This window comes from Oryx dammah, unplaced genomic scaffold (assembly GCF_014754425.2).
Source record: "Oryx dammah isolate SB20612 unplaced genomic scaffold, SCBI_Odam_1.1 HiC_scaffold_2, whole genome shotgun sequence".
NCBI classification, from domain to species: domain Eukaryota; kingdom Metazoa; phylum Chordata; class Mammalia; order Artiodactyla; family Bovidae; genus Oryx; species Oryx dammah.
Genome location: NW_024070186.1, coordinates 73,031,481 through 73,047,030, shown reverse-complemented (window position 1 = coordinate 73,047,030; position 15,550 = coordinate 73,031,481). Strand labels below are relative to the sequence as shown.

At 40.9% G+C, this 15,550-nt stretch overlaps 1 protein-coding gene across 1 annotated transcript in view; it reads left to right on the top strand.

Moving 5' to 3' along the window:
- The window catches only part of MCF2L2 (MCF.2 cell line derived transforming sequence-like 2), a 274,628-nt gene that overhangs the window by 65,780 nt on the left and 193,298 nt on the right, over window positions 1-15,550 (top strand). The window contains exon 3 of the mRNA XM_040265422.1: window positions 6,268-6,382. Within this exon, the coding sequence (XP_040121356.1) occupies window positions 6,268-6,382 (115 nt within the window). The remainder of the gene's footprint in view (window positions 1-6,267; window positions 6,383-15,550) is intronic.

Below are 15,550 nucleotides of genomic sequence, written 5' to 3'. Positions count from 1 at the left end.
AACCCCCTGACTTTCTGGTGTTTGTTCTCAGTGTTAACCATGATATAAGAAAACTCTACCCATCTTTCTCTAGTTAGGCATGAATACCTTTAATTTAATGTTGTAAAGAGCAATATTGCATAGGAACCTGGAATGTCAGGTCCATGAATCAAGGCAAATTGGAAGTGGTCAAACAAGAGATGGCAAGAGTGAACGTTGACATTCTAGGAATCAGCAAACTAAAATGGACTGGAATGGGGGAATTTAACTCAGATGACCATTATATCTACTCCCTCAGAAGAAATGGAGTAGCCAACATGGTCAACAAAAGAGTCCGAAATGCAGTACTTGGATGCAGTCTCAAAAACGACAGAATGATCTCTGTTCGTCTCCAAGGCAACCATTCAATATTACAGTTATCCAAGTCTATGCCCCAACCAGTAACACTGAAGAAGCTGAAGTTGAATGGTTCTATGAAGACCTACAAGACCTTTTAGAACTAACACCCAAAAAAGATGTCCTTTTCATGATAGGGGACTGGAATGCAAAAGTAGAAAGTCAAGAAACACCTGGAGTAACAGGCAAATTTGGCCTTGGAATGCAGAATGAAGCAGGGCAAAGACTAATAGAGTTTTGCCAAGAAAATGCACTGGTCATAGCAAACACCCTCTTCCAACAACACAAGAGAAGACTCTACACATGGACATCACCAGATGGTCAATACCAAAATCAGATTGATTATATTCTTTGCAGCCAAAAATGGAGAAGCTCTATACAGTCAACAAAAACAAGACCAGGAGCTGATTGTGGCTCAGATCATGAACTCCTTATTACCAAATTCAGACTCAAATTGAAGAAAGTAGGGAAAACCGCTAGACCATTCAGGTATGACCTAAATCAAATCCCTTATGATTATACAGTGGAAGTGAGAAATAGATTTAAGGGCCTAGATCTGATAGATAGAGTGCCTGATGAACTATGAAATGAGGTTCGTGACATTGTACAGGAGACAGGGATCAAGACCATCCCCATGGAAAAGAAATGCAAAAAAGCAAAATGGCTGTCTGGGGAGGCCTTACAAATAGCTGTGAAAAGAAGAGAGGCGAAAAGCAAAGGAGAAAAGGAAAGATATAAGTATCTGAATGCATAGTTCCAAAGAATAGCAAGAAGAGATAAGAAAGCCTTCTTCAGCGATCAATGCAAAGAAATAGAGGAAAACAACAGAATGGGAAAGACTAGAGATCTCTTCAAGAAAATTAGAGATACCAAGGGAACATTTCATGCAAAGATGGGCTTGATAAAGGACAGAAATGGTATGGACCTAACAGAAGCAGAAGATATTCAAGAAGAGGTGGCAAGAATACATAGAAGAACTGTACAAAAAAGATCTTCATGACCCAGATAATCACAATGGTGTGATCACTCATCTAGAGCCAGACATTTTGGAATGTGAAGTCAAGTGGGCCTTAGAAAGCATCACTACAAACAAAGCTAGTGGAGGTGATGGAATTCCAGTTGAGCTAATTCAAATCCTGGAAGATGATGCTGTTAAAGTGCTGCACTCAATATGCCAGCAAATTTGGAAAACTCAGCAGTGGTCACAGGACTGGAAATGGTCAGTTTTCCTTCCAATCCCAAAGAAAGGCAATGCCAAAGAATGGTCGAACTACCACACAATTGCACTCATCTCACATGCTAGTAAAGTAATGCTCAAAATTCTCCAAGCCAGGCTTTAGCAATACGTGAACCATGAACTCCCTGATGTTCAAGCTGGTTTTAGAAAAGGCAGAGGAACCAGAGATCAAATTGCCAGCATGCACTGGATCATGGAAAAAGCAAGAGAGTTCCAGAAAAACGTCTATTTCTGCTTTGACTGTGTGGATCACAATAAACTGTGGAAAATTCTGAAAGAGATGGGAATACCAGACCACCTGACCTGCCTCTTGAGAAATCTGTATGCAGGTCAGGAAGCAACAGTTAGAACTGGACATGGAACAACAGACTGGTTTCAAATAGGAAAAGGAGTACATCAAGGCTGTATATTGTCACTCTGCTTATTTAACTTCTATGCAGAGTACATCATGAGAACCACTGGACTGAAAGAAACACAAGCTGGAATCAAGATTGCCTGGAGAAATATAAATAACCTCAGATATGCAGATGACACCCCTCTTATGGCAGAAAGTGAAGAGGAACTAAAAAGCCTTTTGATGAAAATGAAAGAGGAGAGTCAAAAAGTTGGCTTAAAGCTCAACATTCAGAAAACGAAGATCATGGCATCTGGTCCCATCACTTCATGGGAAATAGATGGGGAAACAGTGGAAACAGTGTCAGACTTTATTTTTTGGGGCTCCAAAATCACTGCAGATGGTGACTGCAGCCATCAAATTAAAAGACCCTTACTCCTTGGATGAAAAGTTATGCCCAACCTAGATAGCATATTCAAAAGCAGAGACATGACTTTGCCGACTAAGGTGTGTCTAGTCAAGCCTATTTTCCCTGTGGTCATGTATGGATGTGAGAGTTGGACTGTGAAGAAGGCTGAGCACCGAAGAATTGATGCTTTTGAACTGTGGTGTTGGAGAAGACTCTTGAGAGTCCCATGGACTGCAAGGAGATCCAACCAGTCCATTCTGAAGGAGATCAACTCCGGGATTTCTTTGGAAGGAATGATGCTAAAGCTGAAACTCCAGTACTTTGGCTACCTCATGTGAAGAGTTGACTCATTGGAAAAGACTCTGATGCTGGGAGGGATTGGGGGCAGGAGGAGAAGGGGACGACTGAGGATGAGATGGCTGGATGGCATCACCGACTCGATGGACATTAGTCTGAGTGAACTCTGGGAGTTGGTGATGGACAGGGAGGCCTGGGGTGCTGCAATTCATGGGGTCGCAAAGAGTCGGACACGACTGAGCGACTGAACTGAACTGAACCTTTAATTTTAGTTAATGAAAAGATTAAATCACGAAAAGGTATATCGTTATGAATATTTTACAGTGTTTTGGTTCCTTGAAATGTTTTAGCCATTTTCTTGGCAGATATTGTTTATACAATTAGTATAGTGTTATAATGCATTCTAAATTTAGCCTTACTCAACATGTAAATTCTCTTAATTCACATTTCTTGCAAACCCCTCTGATTGTGAAACTAGAAAGAAGAATATATTTTAGTTGAAAGCTAATGGCATCCTCATCTAGATTGTTTTCAGTCAATGTAACAAGGTAGCTCAATCTCCTTGTCAAACACCTAATCTGCAGGTTTTTTTTTTTTTTTTAAGTGTACAGGATTAATCAAGAGGCATTTCCTGGAGATGACTGGTCGTTGAGACAAATATCACAGAGTGATTGGCCTCTGGGAGCACAAGACTCACGTTAACAATACGTACAAGAGACTTGTGTAGAAAAACCACAATGCTGACTTACTCTTTCCATGATGGAAACACTCACGTTTGCTAGGTAGCACGTTCTCTCCCATGAAACAAACGTACATGGGATATCAGAGTATAATCAGAAGAATCCAGGTGTGGATTGAGAGCAGCAGAGTGGGCTGGATGATCTTAATGGCACTGCCATTAGATAGACTGGCAACATGACCTGGATTCTCCACAGAGCAGGCCAGGAGTCTCTCCTTAGGAGAGGTGCCTGCCTTTGCTTCTTTCAGTCTCCCTTTCCTGTAATTTCTTCATTGATTCCACACCCTCAGTAATCATATAGTCCTCGTTAAACCACACCATGCACTGATGACTCTTGCGTTAGATATACAAAATAGGTGCAGTCATTTGTAATTGGCTTCACTTGGGAGCTCCATTCCACTGGAAGTAGCCTCCCTCCATGGGCACAGCATGGAAGGTGTTCCCAGCATTTTGGCTCATGTCCCTCTGCCTGGGGCACAAGTGCTTCAAGTTCCTTAGTCCTTAGTGCCTTAGGAGCTCAGTCAGTTTTTCACAGTCCTTTTTGGCCAAAAGCAATACCTGACAGGTTAAACAACTTAAGTCTATATGTCCTGACAACTTAGTAGCTATTTGAAAAAATATATATACACATAGTTGAAAGAAAAAGTCAGATTTAACTTTCATTTTTAGAGAACCACAGTGATCTCAAACCTTGGAATCAGTCTGGATATCACCACTTGCATTTCCTATTTCACACTGATTTTCATATTACACTTGCTTTAACACCAGCAGCCACCAAACCCTCAGTTCTCCAAAGATGTAATGCCATTCGAAAGAATACTGCACAATTTAATGTTGAAATTCCAAACTACCGCAAGCTAGTAGCAAGCATGGCATCTGACAGATGCCAACTAATGCTCTTTTCCCCCTAAATTTAAAATACTCATGGCGCTTTTGTGAGTTCACTGTGTATCCCTGTTTGGGAACCATGGGGCTGGAACATAGTCTTGTAGGTACATCTAGCTGCAAAGAGATTGGGAAATATAATCTATCTAGTCTAGTGGCGTCTGCTTTAATGAATAAAATATTTAAATCCTTATTTTATGCTTTTGTTCTACAGGGATGTCTGTTTATGAGTTATCCAAGGGCAGCTGCCTTGCAAGAATGTGCTTAACAATGGGTGCTTAGTCACTCAGTCCTGTCCAACTCTTTGTGACCTCATGGACTGTAGCCTACCAGGCTCCTCTGTCCATGGGGATTCTCCAGGCAAGAACACTGGAGTGGGTTGCCATTCCCTTCTTCAGTGGATCTTCCCAACTCAGGCATTGAACCCTAGTCTCCTGAATTGCTCGAAGATTTTTTACCATCTGAGCCACCAGGGAAGCCTTGTCTTGCAAGAATATAACCATAATAAAGGTTACCATTTATGGAGCACTTATATATAATAAATAGTCTGCTAAAGTGCTTTTCATATATGTTCTCACTTAATCCTTACAATACCTTTTGAGGAAGGTATAGGTAATATTCCTATTACATAGATACATATTTGCATATAAAAGGAAAGAAAGAAAGTAAAGTCGCTCAGTCGTGTCTGACTCTTTGCGACCCCATGGACACCAGGCTCCTCCGTCCATGGGATTTTCTAGGCAAGAGTACTGGAGTGGGTTGTCATTTCCTTCTCCAGGGAACTTCCCGACCCAGGGATCGAACCCAGGTCTCCCACATTGTAGACAGACGCTTTACCGTCTGAGCCACCAGGGAAGATACATATTTGCATATAAAAGGAAGCTTCTGTTTAATTAAGTATCTTGCATAAAATCACATAGAAATTAAAAGGTAAAGAAGAACTTGAATAAAGTTGTCTGATTTTAGAGCCAACTCTCTCTCTTTTTCTCTTTTTTGATCACACTGCACAACATGTAGGATCTTAGTTCCCTGAACAGGGATTAAACCTGTGCCCCCTGAAGTAGAAGCATGGAATCCTAACCACTGGACTGCCAGGGAAGTCCCTAGAGCCAACTCTCTTAACCTCTATACACTTTTACATTTGATATTTGCTGAAGGAAAGTTATGGCCAATGTAGACAGCATATTAAAAAGGTCAACAAAGGTCTGTCTAGTCAAGGCTATGGTTTTTCCAGTAGTCATGTATGGATGTGAGAGTTGGACTATAAAGAAAGCTAAGCACTGAAGAACTGATGCTTTTGAACTGCGGTGTTGGAGAAGACTCTTGAGAGTCCCTTGGACTGCAAGGAGATCCAACCAGTCCATCCTAAAGAAGATCAGTCCTGGATGTTTATTGGAAGGACTGATGTTGAAGCTGAAACTCCAGTACTTTGGCCACTTGATGCAAATACCTGACTCATTTGAAAAGACCCTGATGATGGGAAAGATTGAAGGTGGGAGAAGGGGACAACAGAGGATGAGATGGTTGGATGGCATCACTGACTCAATGGACATGAGTTTGGGTAAATTCTGGGAGTCTGTGATGGACAGGGAGGCCTGGCGTGCTGCGGTTCATGGAGTCGCAAAGAGTTGGACACAACTGAGAGACTGAACTGAACTACATAAATGAAGAGCAATATATGTATTCGTGTTGGCATTATTTACCATTCCACCTATATGAAAATAAATCAGTGTTGTCTTTTATATAGTAACTATCTTCAAAGGATTAAAAAAATTGAATTCTCACAACACCCCTGAACAAGCTTGAAGAAGAGAGGCTTGTTTGAAATAATTCAGTGTCAACTTTCCCACTTCCTGCTCTAAAATAATACAGACAAAAAACGGGGAGACCAATGCACATCTCAAGTTGATATTAGCCTGAGTCCTTTACTTGCAGAGGTAAACATTTTGAAAACATTTTGTTAACATCTTGACTACCCATTTTTGTTGCAGGAGGCCGAGGGAAAGATGGTGCCCCCATCATCACTTTTCCAGAGTTTGTGGGGTTCAAGCACATCCCAGATGAAGACTTCCTGAATGTCATGACCTACCTAACTAGTGTCCCCAGGTGAGCTGAACACAGTACTCTGCTGCCTTCCTTGTCACTGGGTTTATCCTGAATTTCCCATGTGGTAGTACTGGGCTGGGATGGGATCTTCCATGAGCCCAGCTCACACTGCTGTGTTATGGCCAATTTCACTTATCCATCAGTCAAAACAGGGATGTGGAAAGAGACTAGAAAACAAAGTTACATGAACATCAGTTTTATTATGGTGTGCACTTATGAAGTGCTTAATAAACATTGTTAAGTGAATGAAAAATTGATTGACTAGCTAACGCTGATTTTGTTCCTTCAGGTTCACTGCTCTAGATTAAGGTGATCCTGGTTTCCTGGGGCCTGTTGTCTAAGACACCTGGCTGCTGCTCAGGAGGCTCAAGCCAAGTTAGGAATCTTCATTTATTTCCCCTAAATAAGGAATTTAAGGGTAGATTTTATAACTATCATTGTCAGGTGGAGAAGTCACAGAGCAAGGAAACTAAAAGTCCAGAAATTAAAACTGTGCCTATAGCTGAGATCGAAACAGAGATATTTTGAGGCATCTGCTACTTCTACCCTCTTGGGCCCAGGTCTCACATATTTATGCCACTAAGTCAATAAATAGCCAGGTCTCCTAGGGATGGAATGTGGGACAGAGCTCATATTGGTGACAAATATTTCACAGACAGAGGTGGAGCTGACTGTGGAGTCCAAACTCCCTGGGGAGCAGACTTAGCCCATAAAGGCCTTACCCTCCGTGGGTCTGTGTCTCTTATGATACTGTCTGTTACTTAAATGCTTTGTGGTTAGGAGTTTACACAACAGCCAGGGGTGTGCTGTTTTGCTTGCTTTCCATCTGCCTCATATGATTTAGAGGTAAACTCTGTGATTAAAAGTCCACCTGGAACCTGATCCCACCTGCAGTGATTAGGAAGTTAATTAGTTTGCTTTAACCAAACCCACTCTAAGAGATTTTTTGTTTTGTTTTGTTTTTTTACCCTTCTTTCTTCCTCAGAGAAAGCTATAGATATATTTTTAGTGCATTTCTTCAAAGGTCAGTGCTTAAATTATATTTTACCTTATTACTTATCTCTGATCCAAGAGTATTGTAGACATTATATAGACAGGAGAGGATTTGGACTTTGTTGGTTTGAGAGAAGGATGCTGTACATCTCTGGGCTTTGCTTACATGGTTCTCTCTGCAGGAACACCTCTGCCACCCTTCTGGGCCTGGCTGACTCTTGCAAAATCATCAGCCCTCAGTCTGATCTCACTTCTTCATGGAAACTTGCCTTGACCCCAATTCTGCTCTCACAGACTCTTTATTTCCACAGACTCTGTATTTCCACAGTACCCCTTGTATAATGCTATGGTATGTGAAAATTATTTCTGCTCTCCTATTAGACTGTGAACTACTCAAGAATAGGGGCCAATGCTTCTTTTCTTTTTTTCCCTTCTAGCCCAGCACATGGTAGGTTCTCAAGAAGTAATGTTGGTGAAATTTCCAGTTCTGATCTGGTTCATTTCAATCAAAGGGTGTTTGTTATATGGTGAGAAGCAGGACACTGAGAGAGAGGGGAACCCAACTTCTCACTCCTGCCTTTTCCTCCCGGAGTTATAGGTAGTTGAACTTGGTCTCCCTCTTTGGCTCAGTTGACTTCCAGAACATTGACCTATCAGTTTAGCAACTTCTGTGAGGAGCAGCATGCAAGAGGAGGGAGGTGGGTAACAGATAGAAGTGCCTCTTCCCTATTATCATTATATTGCTCTAAACTTACAATCTAATTGTACCTACTCAGTGGATGGAGTCATATGCTAAATTAAATGGGGGCATTTTCATATTATATTTGCAGGCTTTCCTGAGCCACCACACTGAGGACCAGACATTGAGTGCCACATGACCCAATGTGGAGGGAAAGCATGAAGGGGTAGAAACCCTATCTCACAGGCAAAAAAAAAGAAAGAAAAATCAAGAGGCTACTGTTTAGGCCTAATTTACCTTTTCTGCTCTGTGCTGGTGTATAATTTCTCGTAAAATTGGTAGTATTTTCCTTTCCTAGAATGCAGTTTGTCTCTTGAGAAAGAGTAGCTGACCAGTTATTCCTCTTTTCTTCTTCCTGGCATTTGTTTATTCTAGCTCACTGCCCCACCCCTTGTTCCTTTCAACATAAAACAGAGACAATATGTAAGAAGGCTTGAAAGGAGAATTTGACGTGAACTTTGTTTCCCAGTTGTCATTTCAGGTTCCAAAGAATGAAACCACTCTTGTTCCTTTTTATGATTCCTATTTATCACAGTTTGCATCTTCCTAAATGTTACAATGGTTGCCAGACACCAGAACTTTTCCCAGGTTGCACAATGGTTTATAGGCAGGTGGCATGACATACAACAAGGAATGTATGCACAAGTGATGCACTGGGAGAGGAGAAAGACAGGATGCTCAGGGCAGGGAAAGGAGAGTTCTGTGCCTTAAATTAATAAGGATCTCTCATTGTGGTCAGGTTGGGGGAGTGCTGAAAGGCTTCCCACAGCTCGTTTTTTATCAGATCTTTGCTGAGTGCCATCAGTGTGTAGAGAGGTATGTTAGGTGCCATAAAGGACCACAAGACCATACAACAATATCTTGAATCTCACATGACTCTGTTGTTATGATATTCTGTGAAATATGTGAAGAAAATGCTATAAGAGCTCAGAAGAGAGAAGAAGCACTTTAGACAGGAAAAAAACAAGGAAAGCTTCAGGAGTGAAGTGGCCTTGACGGATGGATGAGATTTCCACATATAGATCAGAGAGGGACATTTCAGAGAGAGAGAACAGGATGGTGTTTAAGAACTTTGGACACAGCTCAAACCTGGATTGAAATCCAGATTCTATGGTTGCTAGCTGTGTGATCTGGGGCAAGTGATTTGGCTTCTATTTCCAACCCCCCCACCCCCACCCCCGCCCCCTGCCACTGGATTTTGAAGTTTTAAATAGAGCTTGTTTAGGGAATTACAGACTATTGAGGTTGTCCATAACAGGGTGAGGATCCTTTTCAGATAGTAGTGAGAAATGGGATTTGGATAGACAGTTGGGAACAAACTGGGCAAGGTGTTTTCCACCAAGTTAAGAAGTTTAGGTACAGTGAGCAAGACCAGACCATTGGACATTCTGAGGAAGAAAAAATGGCAACCAGATGAAAGTGGTGGTGGTGTGCAGGATGGGCCAGAAGGAGGGGAGGAAGGGAAGGAGGGAGACCAGTTAGGGGATTCTGCCCAGTTGTTGTTCATGTCTGACTCTTTGTGACCCCATGGACTGCAGCACGCTGGGCTTCTCTGTCCTTCACTATCTCCTGGAGTTTGCTCAAACTCATGGTTATTGAGTTGGTAATGCCATCCAACCGTCTCATCCTCTGTCACACCCTTTTCCTCCTGCCTTCAATCTTTCCCAGCATCAGGGGCTTTTCTAATGAGTTGGCTGTTTGCATCAGGTGGCCAAAGTATTGGAGCTTCAGCTTCAGCATCTCTCCTTCCAATGAATATTCAGGGTTGATTTCCTTTAGGACTGACTGGCTTGAACTTTTTGCTGTTCAAGGGACTCTCAAGAATCTTCTCTAGCACCACAGCTCAAAAGCATCAATTCTTTGGCACTCAGCCTTCTTTGTGGTCCAGCTCTCATATCCACACATGACTACTGGAAAGGTGCAAAGTGAAGAGGGGGTGAGCTGCCTGAGGGCAAGAGGACTAGATAGAAGGGGATGGATGGAAGCAAAAGACACTGGGGACTGGTGGAGGGGGAAGGAAGAGTGAGGAACCAGCCGTGATCCTTAGCTTTAGGAATTCTATTCACAATCAGATCTTTATGCTTTTACATGTCTGCTGCTGCTGCTAAGTCACTTCAGTCGTGTCCGACTCTGTGCGACCCCATAGATGGCAGCTCACCAGGCTCCTCCATCCCTGGGATTCTCCAGGCAAGAACACTGGAGTGGGTTGCCATTTTGAGGTCTCATTTTTTAAATTAATTAATTAATTTATTTATTTATTTATTTATGTGGGCAAGTGAGAAGCACAGTTTTAGGAACTTGTACTCTCCCCTGGCTTTTAAAGCTTTTTCCTGTCGTCATCTGAACCTTCATTATGCCCATTGGTATATAGGAACAAGAAAACAAAAAGAATGTACTTTTAACAAAATCTATTTCTACCTTATTGCATTGAACATTCAAACAGAAAAAGCAATAATGAAAAAGTTAAGACACAGGGAGAACACCCAGGATGCTTGCAGGCAGGCATCAGGACCTCTAGTCCTGGTTAGCTTGCTGGAGCTTCCTGAATCCAGGTGTGATTCCCCACTTCAACCCACTTGAGAGACCACACTACTGTGTCCACCACTGAGGTCTCATTTTAAACATGCCTTCAGTGGCTACAGAGTGGTTTGAAAAGGCGTTAGTAAAATATTCTGAGGCACAGAAATGGTCAACTTTTAAAAAATTCCAATTGCTTTTCTAAAAATCATATTTGTATAACTAAGCATACATTTTTATTACCCTATTCCTCTATTTGGTTTCTAGGTTTTACTCACAGTTATGTGTTCATTACTTGAGAGGGACTGGAGAAGTTACTTTTATTAGAAAGAAACAAGAGCCATATTTCATAACTGTGAATTTTATGATTATTTACTATTTCTAAAGGTCTTTTTCTATAATGAATCTGTTGAGAAGCCTATTTAAGTTTGAAAAATTCTTCCATGTCCATTTTCCTCCCATAGAGTCTGATGAATAGTCCTTGAGAAGACTCATATCCTCTTTTATGATATGCTGTCTCAGAATGCTGTCTGACATTTCTACTTTGGGAGGAGGGGAGGAGGACAGCATTATTATTTGGCCTGTGAATTCTAAACAGACTTGCTCCTTTGTATTGAAAGCCTGAATGGGATTGTAATAATCTGTCAGCTTTAAAAACCAGCCTTATCAGAGAAGTGAGTTTGATCTGAACTTCTTACTATTATGCAGGCAATGGAAAAAGCCCCTGATTTTAAGTAGTTTTAAATACTATAAATAGGAAAAGTGCTGCTTTGATTGAGTAGCTAAGGCAAGATGTGTTGTTTCCTGGTCTGGCTGTGGAATTGCTCCCCCAAATCAGGAAAATGGAATCATTCATTTGACTTGTAGGATAGAAGTTCAGAGTGGGGAGTCTTATTAGGCTGTTGTCTTGTACAAGATGGATGAATGTGCTTCAGAACCCTCTGGAAGGATACCTTGAGAGACCAGACCTTAGGCACACAAGTGAGGCTCAAAATTAGAGCACATCACATAGACTTATAAATAAATGTTTGATATTGGCAAGTAAGTCTTATATGCTAGGAGTATTTGAATGGATTATATTAGAGGATAGGAAAAAAAATTAATATGCCATATTCCTGTTCTTCTCTATGTAAAAACCAGGGAGTCTGACATTTCTCCCTAGTAGAAAGACTTAGTGTGTATAAGACATTTGTTATTTTGCTTAGGTGATTGTTTTAGAATACTGTGCTATATTCTGCCTTTTTGTCATCCTGTGAGGTAGGGGCTCAATTTCTTTTTTCTGATAATTCAGGTTTTTTTAGACATTCAAAACACAGCCTCTTGCTTGTATTCATAGGTTCTAACGGAGAAGGAAATGGCAACCCACTCCAGTACTCTTGCCTAGAAAATTCCATGGATGGAGGAGCCTGGTGGGCTACAGTCCATGGGGTTGCAAAGAGTTGGACACAACCAAGCGACTTCACTTCACTTCACTTCAATGATTGTAAATATCTGGAGTCTTTTCTTACTCAGTGGTATTATCGATTATAAAAAAGATAATTGCTCTAGCTCTGTGAAAAATGGTCTTGGTATTTTGATAGTGACTGTATTGAATCTGTAGATTGCCTTGGGTAGTTTGGTCACTGTCATGATACCAATTCTTTTAATCCATTAACTTGGTATATCTTTCCATTTGTTTGTATTGTCTTCAACTTCTTTCATCAAGGTCTTATAATTTTCCCAGTACAGACCCTTTAACTCCTTTTTAAAAAAATTATTTATTTATTTATTTTAATTGGAGGCTAATTACTTTACAATATTATAGTGGTTTTGCCATACGATGACATGAATCAGCCATGGGTGTATATGTGTTCCCCATCCTGAACCCCCCTCCCACCTCCCTCCCCATCCCATCCCTCAGGGTCATCCCAGTGACCCTGAGCACCTTGTCTCATGCATCGAACCTGTACTGGCAATCTGTTTCACATATGATAATATGCATGTTTCAATGCTATTCTCTCAAATCATCCCACCCTCACCTTCTCCCACAGAGTCCAAAAGACTGTTCCTTACATCTGTGTCTCTTTTGCTGTCTTGCATATAGGGTCATCATTACCATCTTTCTAAATTCCATATATATCTGCTAGTATACTGTGTTAGTGTTTTTCTTTCTGACTTACTTCACTCTGTATAACAGGCTCCAGTTTCATCCACCTCATTAGAACTGATTTAAGTGCATTCTTTTTAATGGCTGAATAATGTTCCATTGTGTATATGTACGACAACTTTCTTATCCATTCATCTGCTGATGGACATCTAGGTTGCTTCCATGTCCTGGCTGTTGTAAACAGTGCTGCGGTGAACATTGGGGTACACGTGTCTCTTTCAATTCTGGTTTCCTCGGTGTGTATGCCCAGCAGTGAGATTGCTGGGTCATATGGCAGTTCTAGTTCCAGTTTTTTAAGGAATCTCCATACTGTTCTCCATAGTGGCTGTGCTATTGCTGCTAAGTCACTTCAGTCGTGTCTGACTCTGTGCGACCCCATAGACGGCAGCCCACCAGGCTCCCCCGTCCCTGGGATTCTCCAGGCAAGAACACTGGAGTGGGTTGCCATTTCCTTCTCCAATGCATGAGAGTGAAAAGTGAAAGTGAAGTCGCTCAGTCATGTCCGACCCTTAGCGACCCCATGGACTGCAGCCTACCAGGCTCCTCCATCCATGGGATTTTCCAGGCAAGAGTACTGGAGTGGGGTGCCATTGCCTTCTCCGATAGTGGCTGTAGTAGTTTGCATTCCCACCAACAGTGTGAGAGGGTTCCCTTTTCTCTGCACCCTCTCCAGCATTTATTGTTTGTAGACTTTTTGATAGCCCCCATTCTGACTGGCATGAGATGGTACCTCATGGTGGTTTTGATTTGCATTTCTCTGATAATGAGTGATGTTGAGCATTTTTTCATGTGTTTATTAGCCATCTGTATGTCTTCTTTGGAGAAATGTCTGTTTAGTTCTTTGGCCCATTTTTTGATTGGGTCGTTTATTTTTCTAGAATTGAGCTGCAGGAGCTGCTTGTGTATTTTTGAGATTGATTCTTTGTCAGTTGCTTCGTTTGCTATTATTTTCTCCCATTCTGAAGGCTGTCTTTTCACCTTGCTTATACTTTCCTTTGTTGTACAAAAGCTTTTAAGTTTAATTAGGTCCCATTTATTTTTGCTTTTATTTCCAATATTCTGGGAGGTGGGTCATAGAGGCTCCTGCTGTGATTTATGGCAGAGAGTGTTTTGGCTATGTTTTCTTCTAGGAGTTTTATAGTTTCTGGTCTTACATTTAGATCTTTAATTCATTTTGAGTTTATTTTTGTTTATGGTTCCTTTAACTCCTTAGTTAGATTTATTCCTAGATATTTTATTTTTTGATGCAATTATAAATGAGATTGTTTCCTAATTCTATTTCTGGTAGTTTGTGTTAATGTACAGAAATGCAACAGATTTCTGAATATTCATTTTGTATCCCACAACTTTACTGAATTCATTGATGAGGCCTGTTAGTTTTGTGGTGGCATCTTTAGGATTTTCTGTGTATAGTATCATGTCATCTGCAAACAGAGTTTTACTTCTTCCTTTCCAATTTGGATTCTTTTAATTTTCCCTGCTGTCTTATTGCTGTGGCTAGAAGTTCCAATATTATGTTGAATAAAAGTGGCAAGAGTGAGTTCTTGTCTTGTTCCTGATCTTAGAAGGAAATGCATTAGACTTTACATGGTTGAGTATAGTGTTAGCTCTGGGGTTTATTTAATTTTTTAAAAAATTGAAGTAGAGTTACAGGGCTATGCTGGTGACTTAGACCATAAAGAATCTGCCTGCAATGCAGGAGAACAGGTTCAATCCCTAGATTGGGAAGATCCCCTGGAGAAGGTAATGGCTACCCACTCTAGTATTTTTGTCTGGAGAATTATATGTACAGAGGAGCCTGATGGGCTACAGTCCATGTTGAAATGAGTAGGATACAATTGAGCAACTAACACTTTACTTTGCTTCTCTTGATTTACAACATTGTGTTAGTTTCAGGTGTACAACAAAGTGATTTTGTGTGTGTGTGTGTGTATCTCTTTTCTTTCTCAGATTTTTTTCCCTTATAGGTTATTACAAAATATTGATTATAGTTCCCTGTGCTATCCAGTAGGCATATATTGGTTATCTATTTTATATATGTTAGTGTATCTATGTGAGATGAGTGCAATTGTGCGGTAGTTTGAGCATTCTTTGGCATTGCCTTTCTGTGGAATTGGAATGAAAACTGACCATTTCCAGTCCTGTGACCACTGCTGAGTTTTCCAAATTTGCTGGCATATTGAGTGCAGCACTTTCACAGCATCATCTTTCAGGATTTGAAACAGCTCAACTGGAATTCCATCACCTTCACTAGCTTTGTTTGTAGTGATGCTTTCTAAGGCCCACTTGACTTCACATTCCAAAATGTCTGGCTCTAGATTAGTGATCACATCATCATGATTATCTGGGTCATGAAGATCTTTTTTGTACAGTTCTTCTGTGTATTCTTGCCACTTCTTAATATCTTCTGCTTCTGTTAGGTCCATACCATTTCTGTCCTTTATCGAGCCCATCTTTGCATGAAATGTTCCCTTGGTATCTCTAATTTTCTTGAAGAGATCTCTAGTCTTTCCCATTCTGTTGTTTTCCTCTATTTCTTTGCATTGATCACTGAAGAAGGCTTTCTTATCTCTTCTTGCTATTCTTTGGAACTATGCATTCAGATGCTTATATCTTTCCTTTTCTCCTTTGCTTTTCGCCTCTCTTCTTTTCACAGCTGTTTGTAAGGCCTCCCCAGACAGCCATTTTGCTTTTTTGCATTTCTTTTCCATGGGGATGGTCTTGATTCCTGTCTCCTGTACAATGTCACGAACCTCATTTCATAGTTCATTAG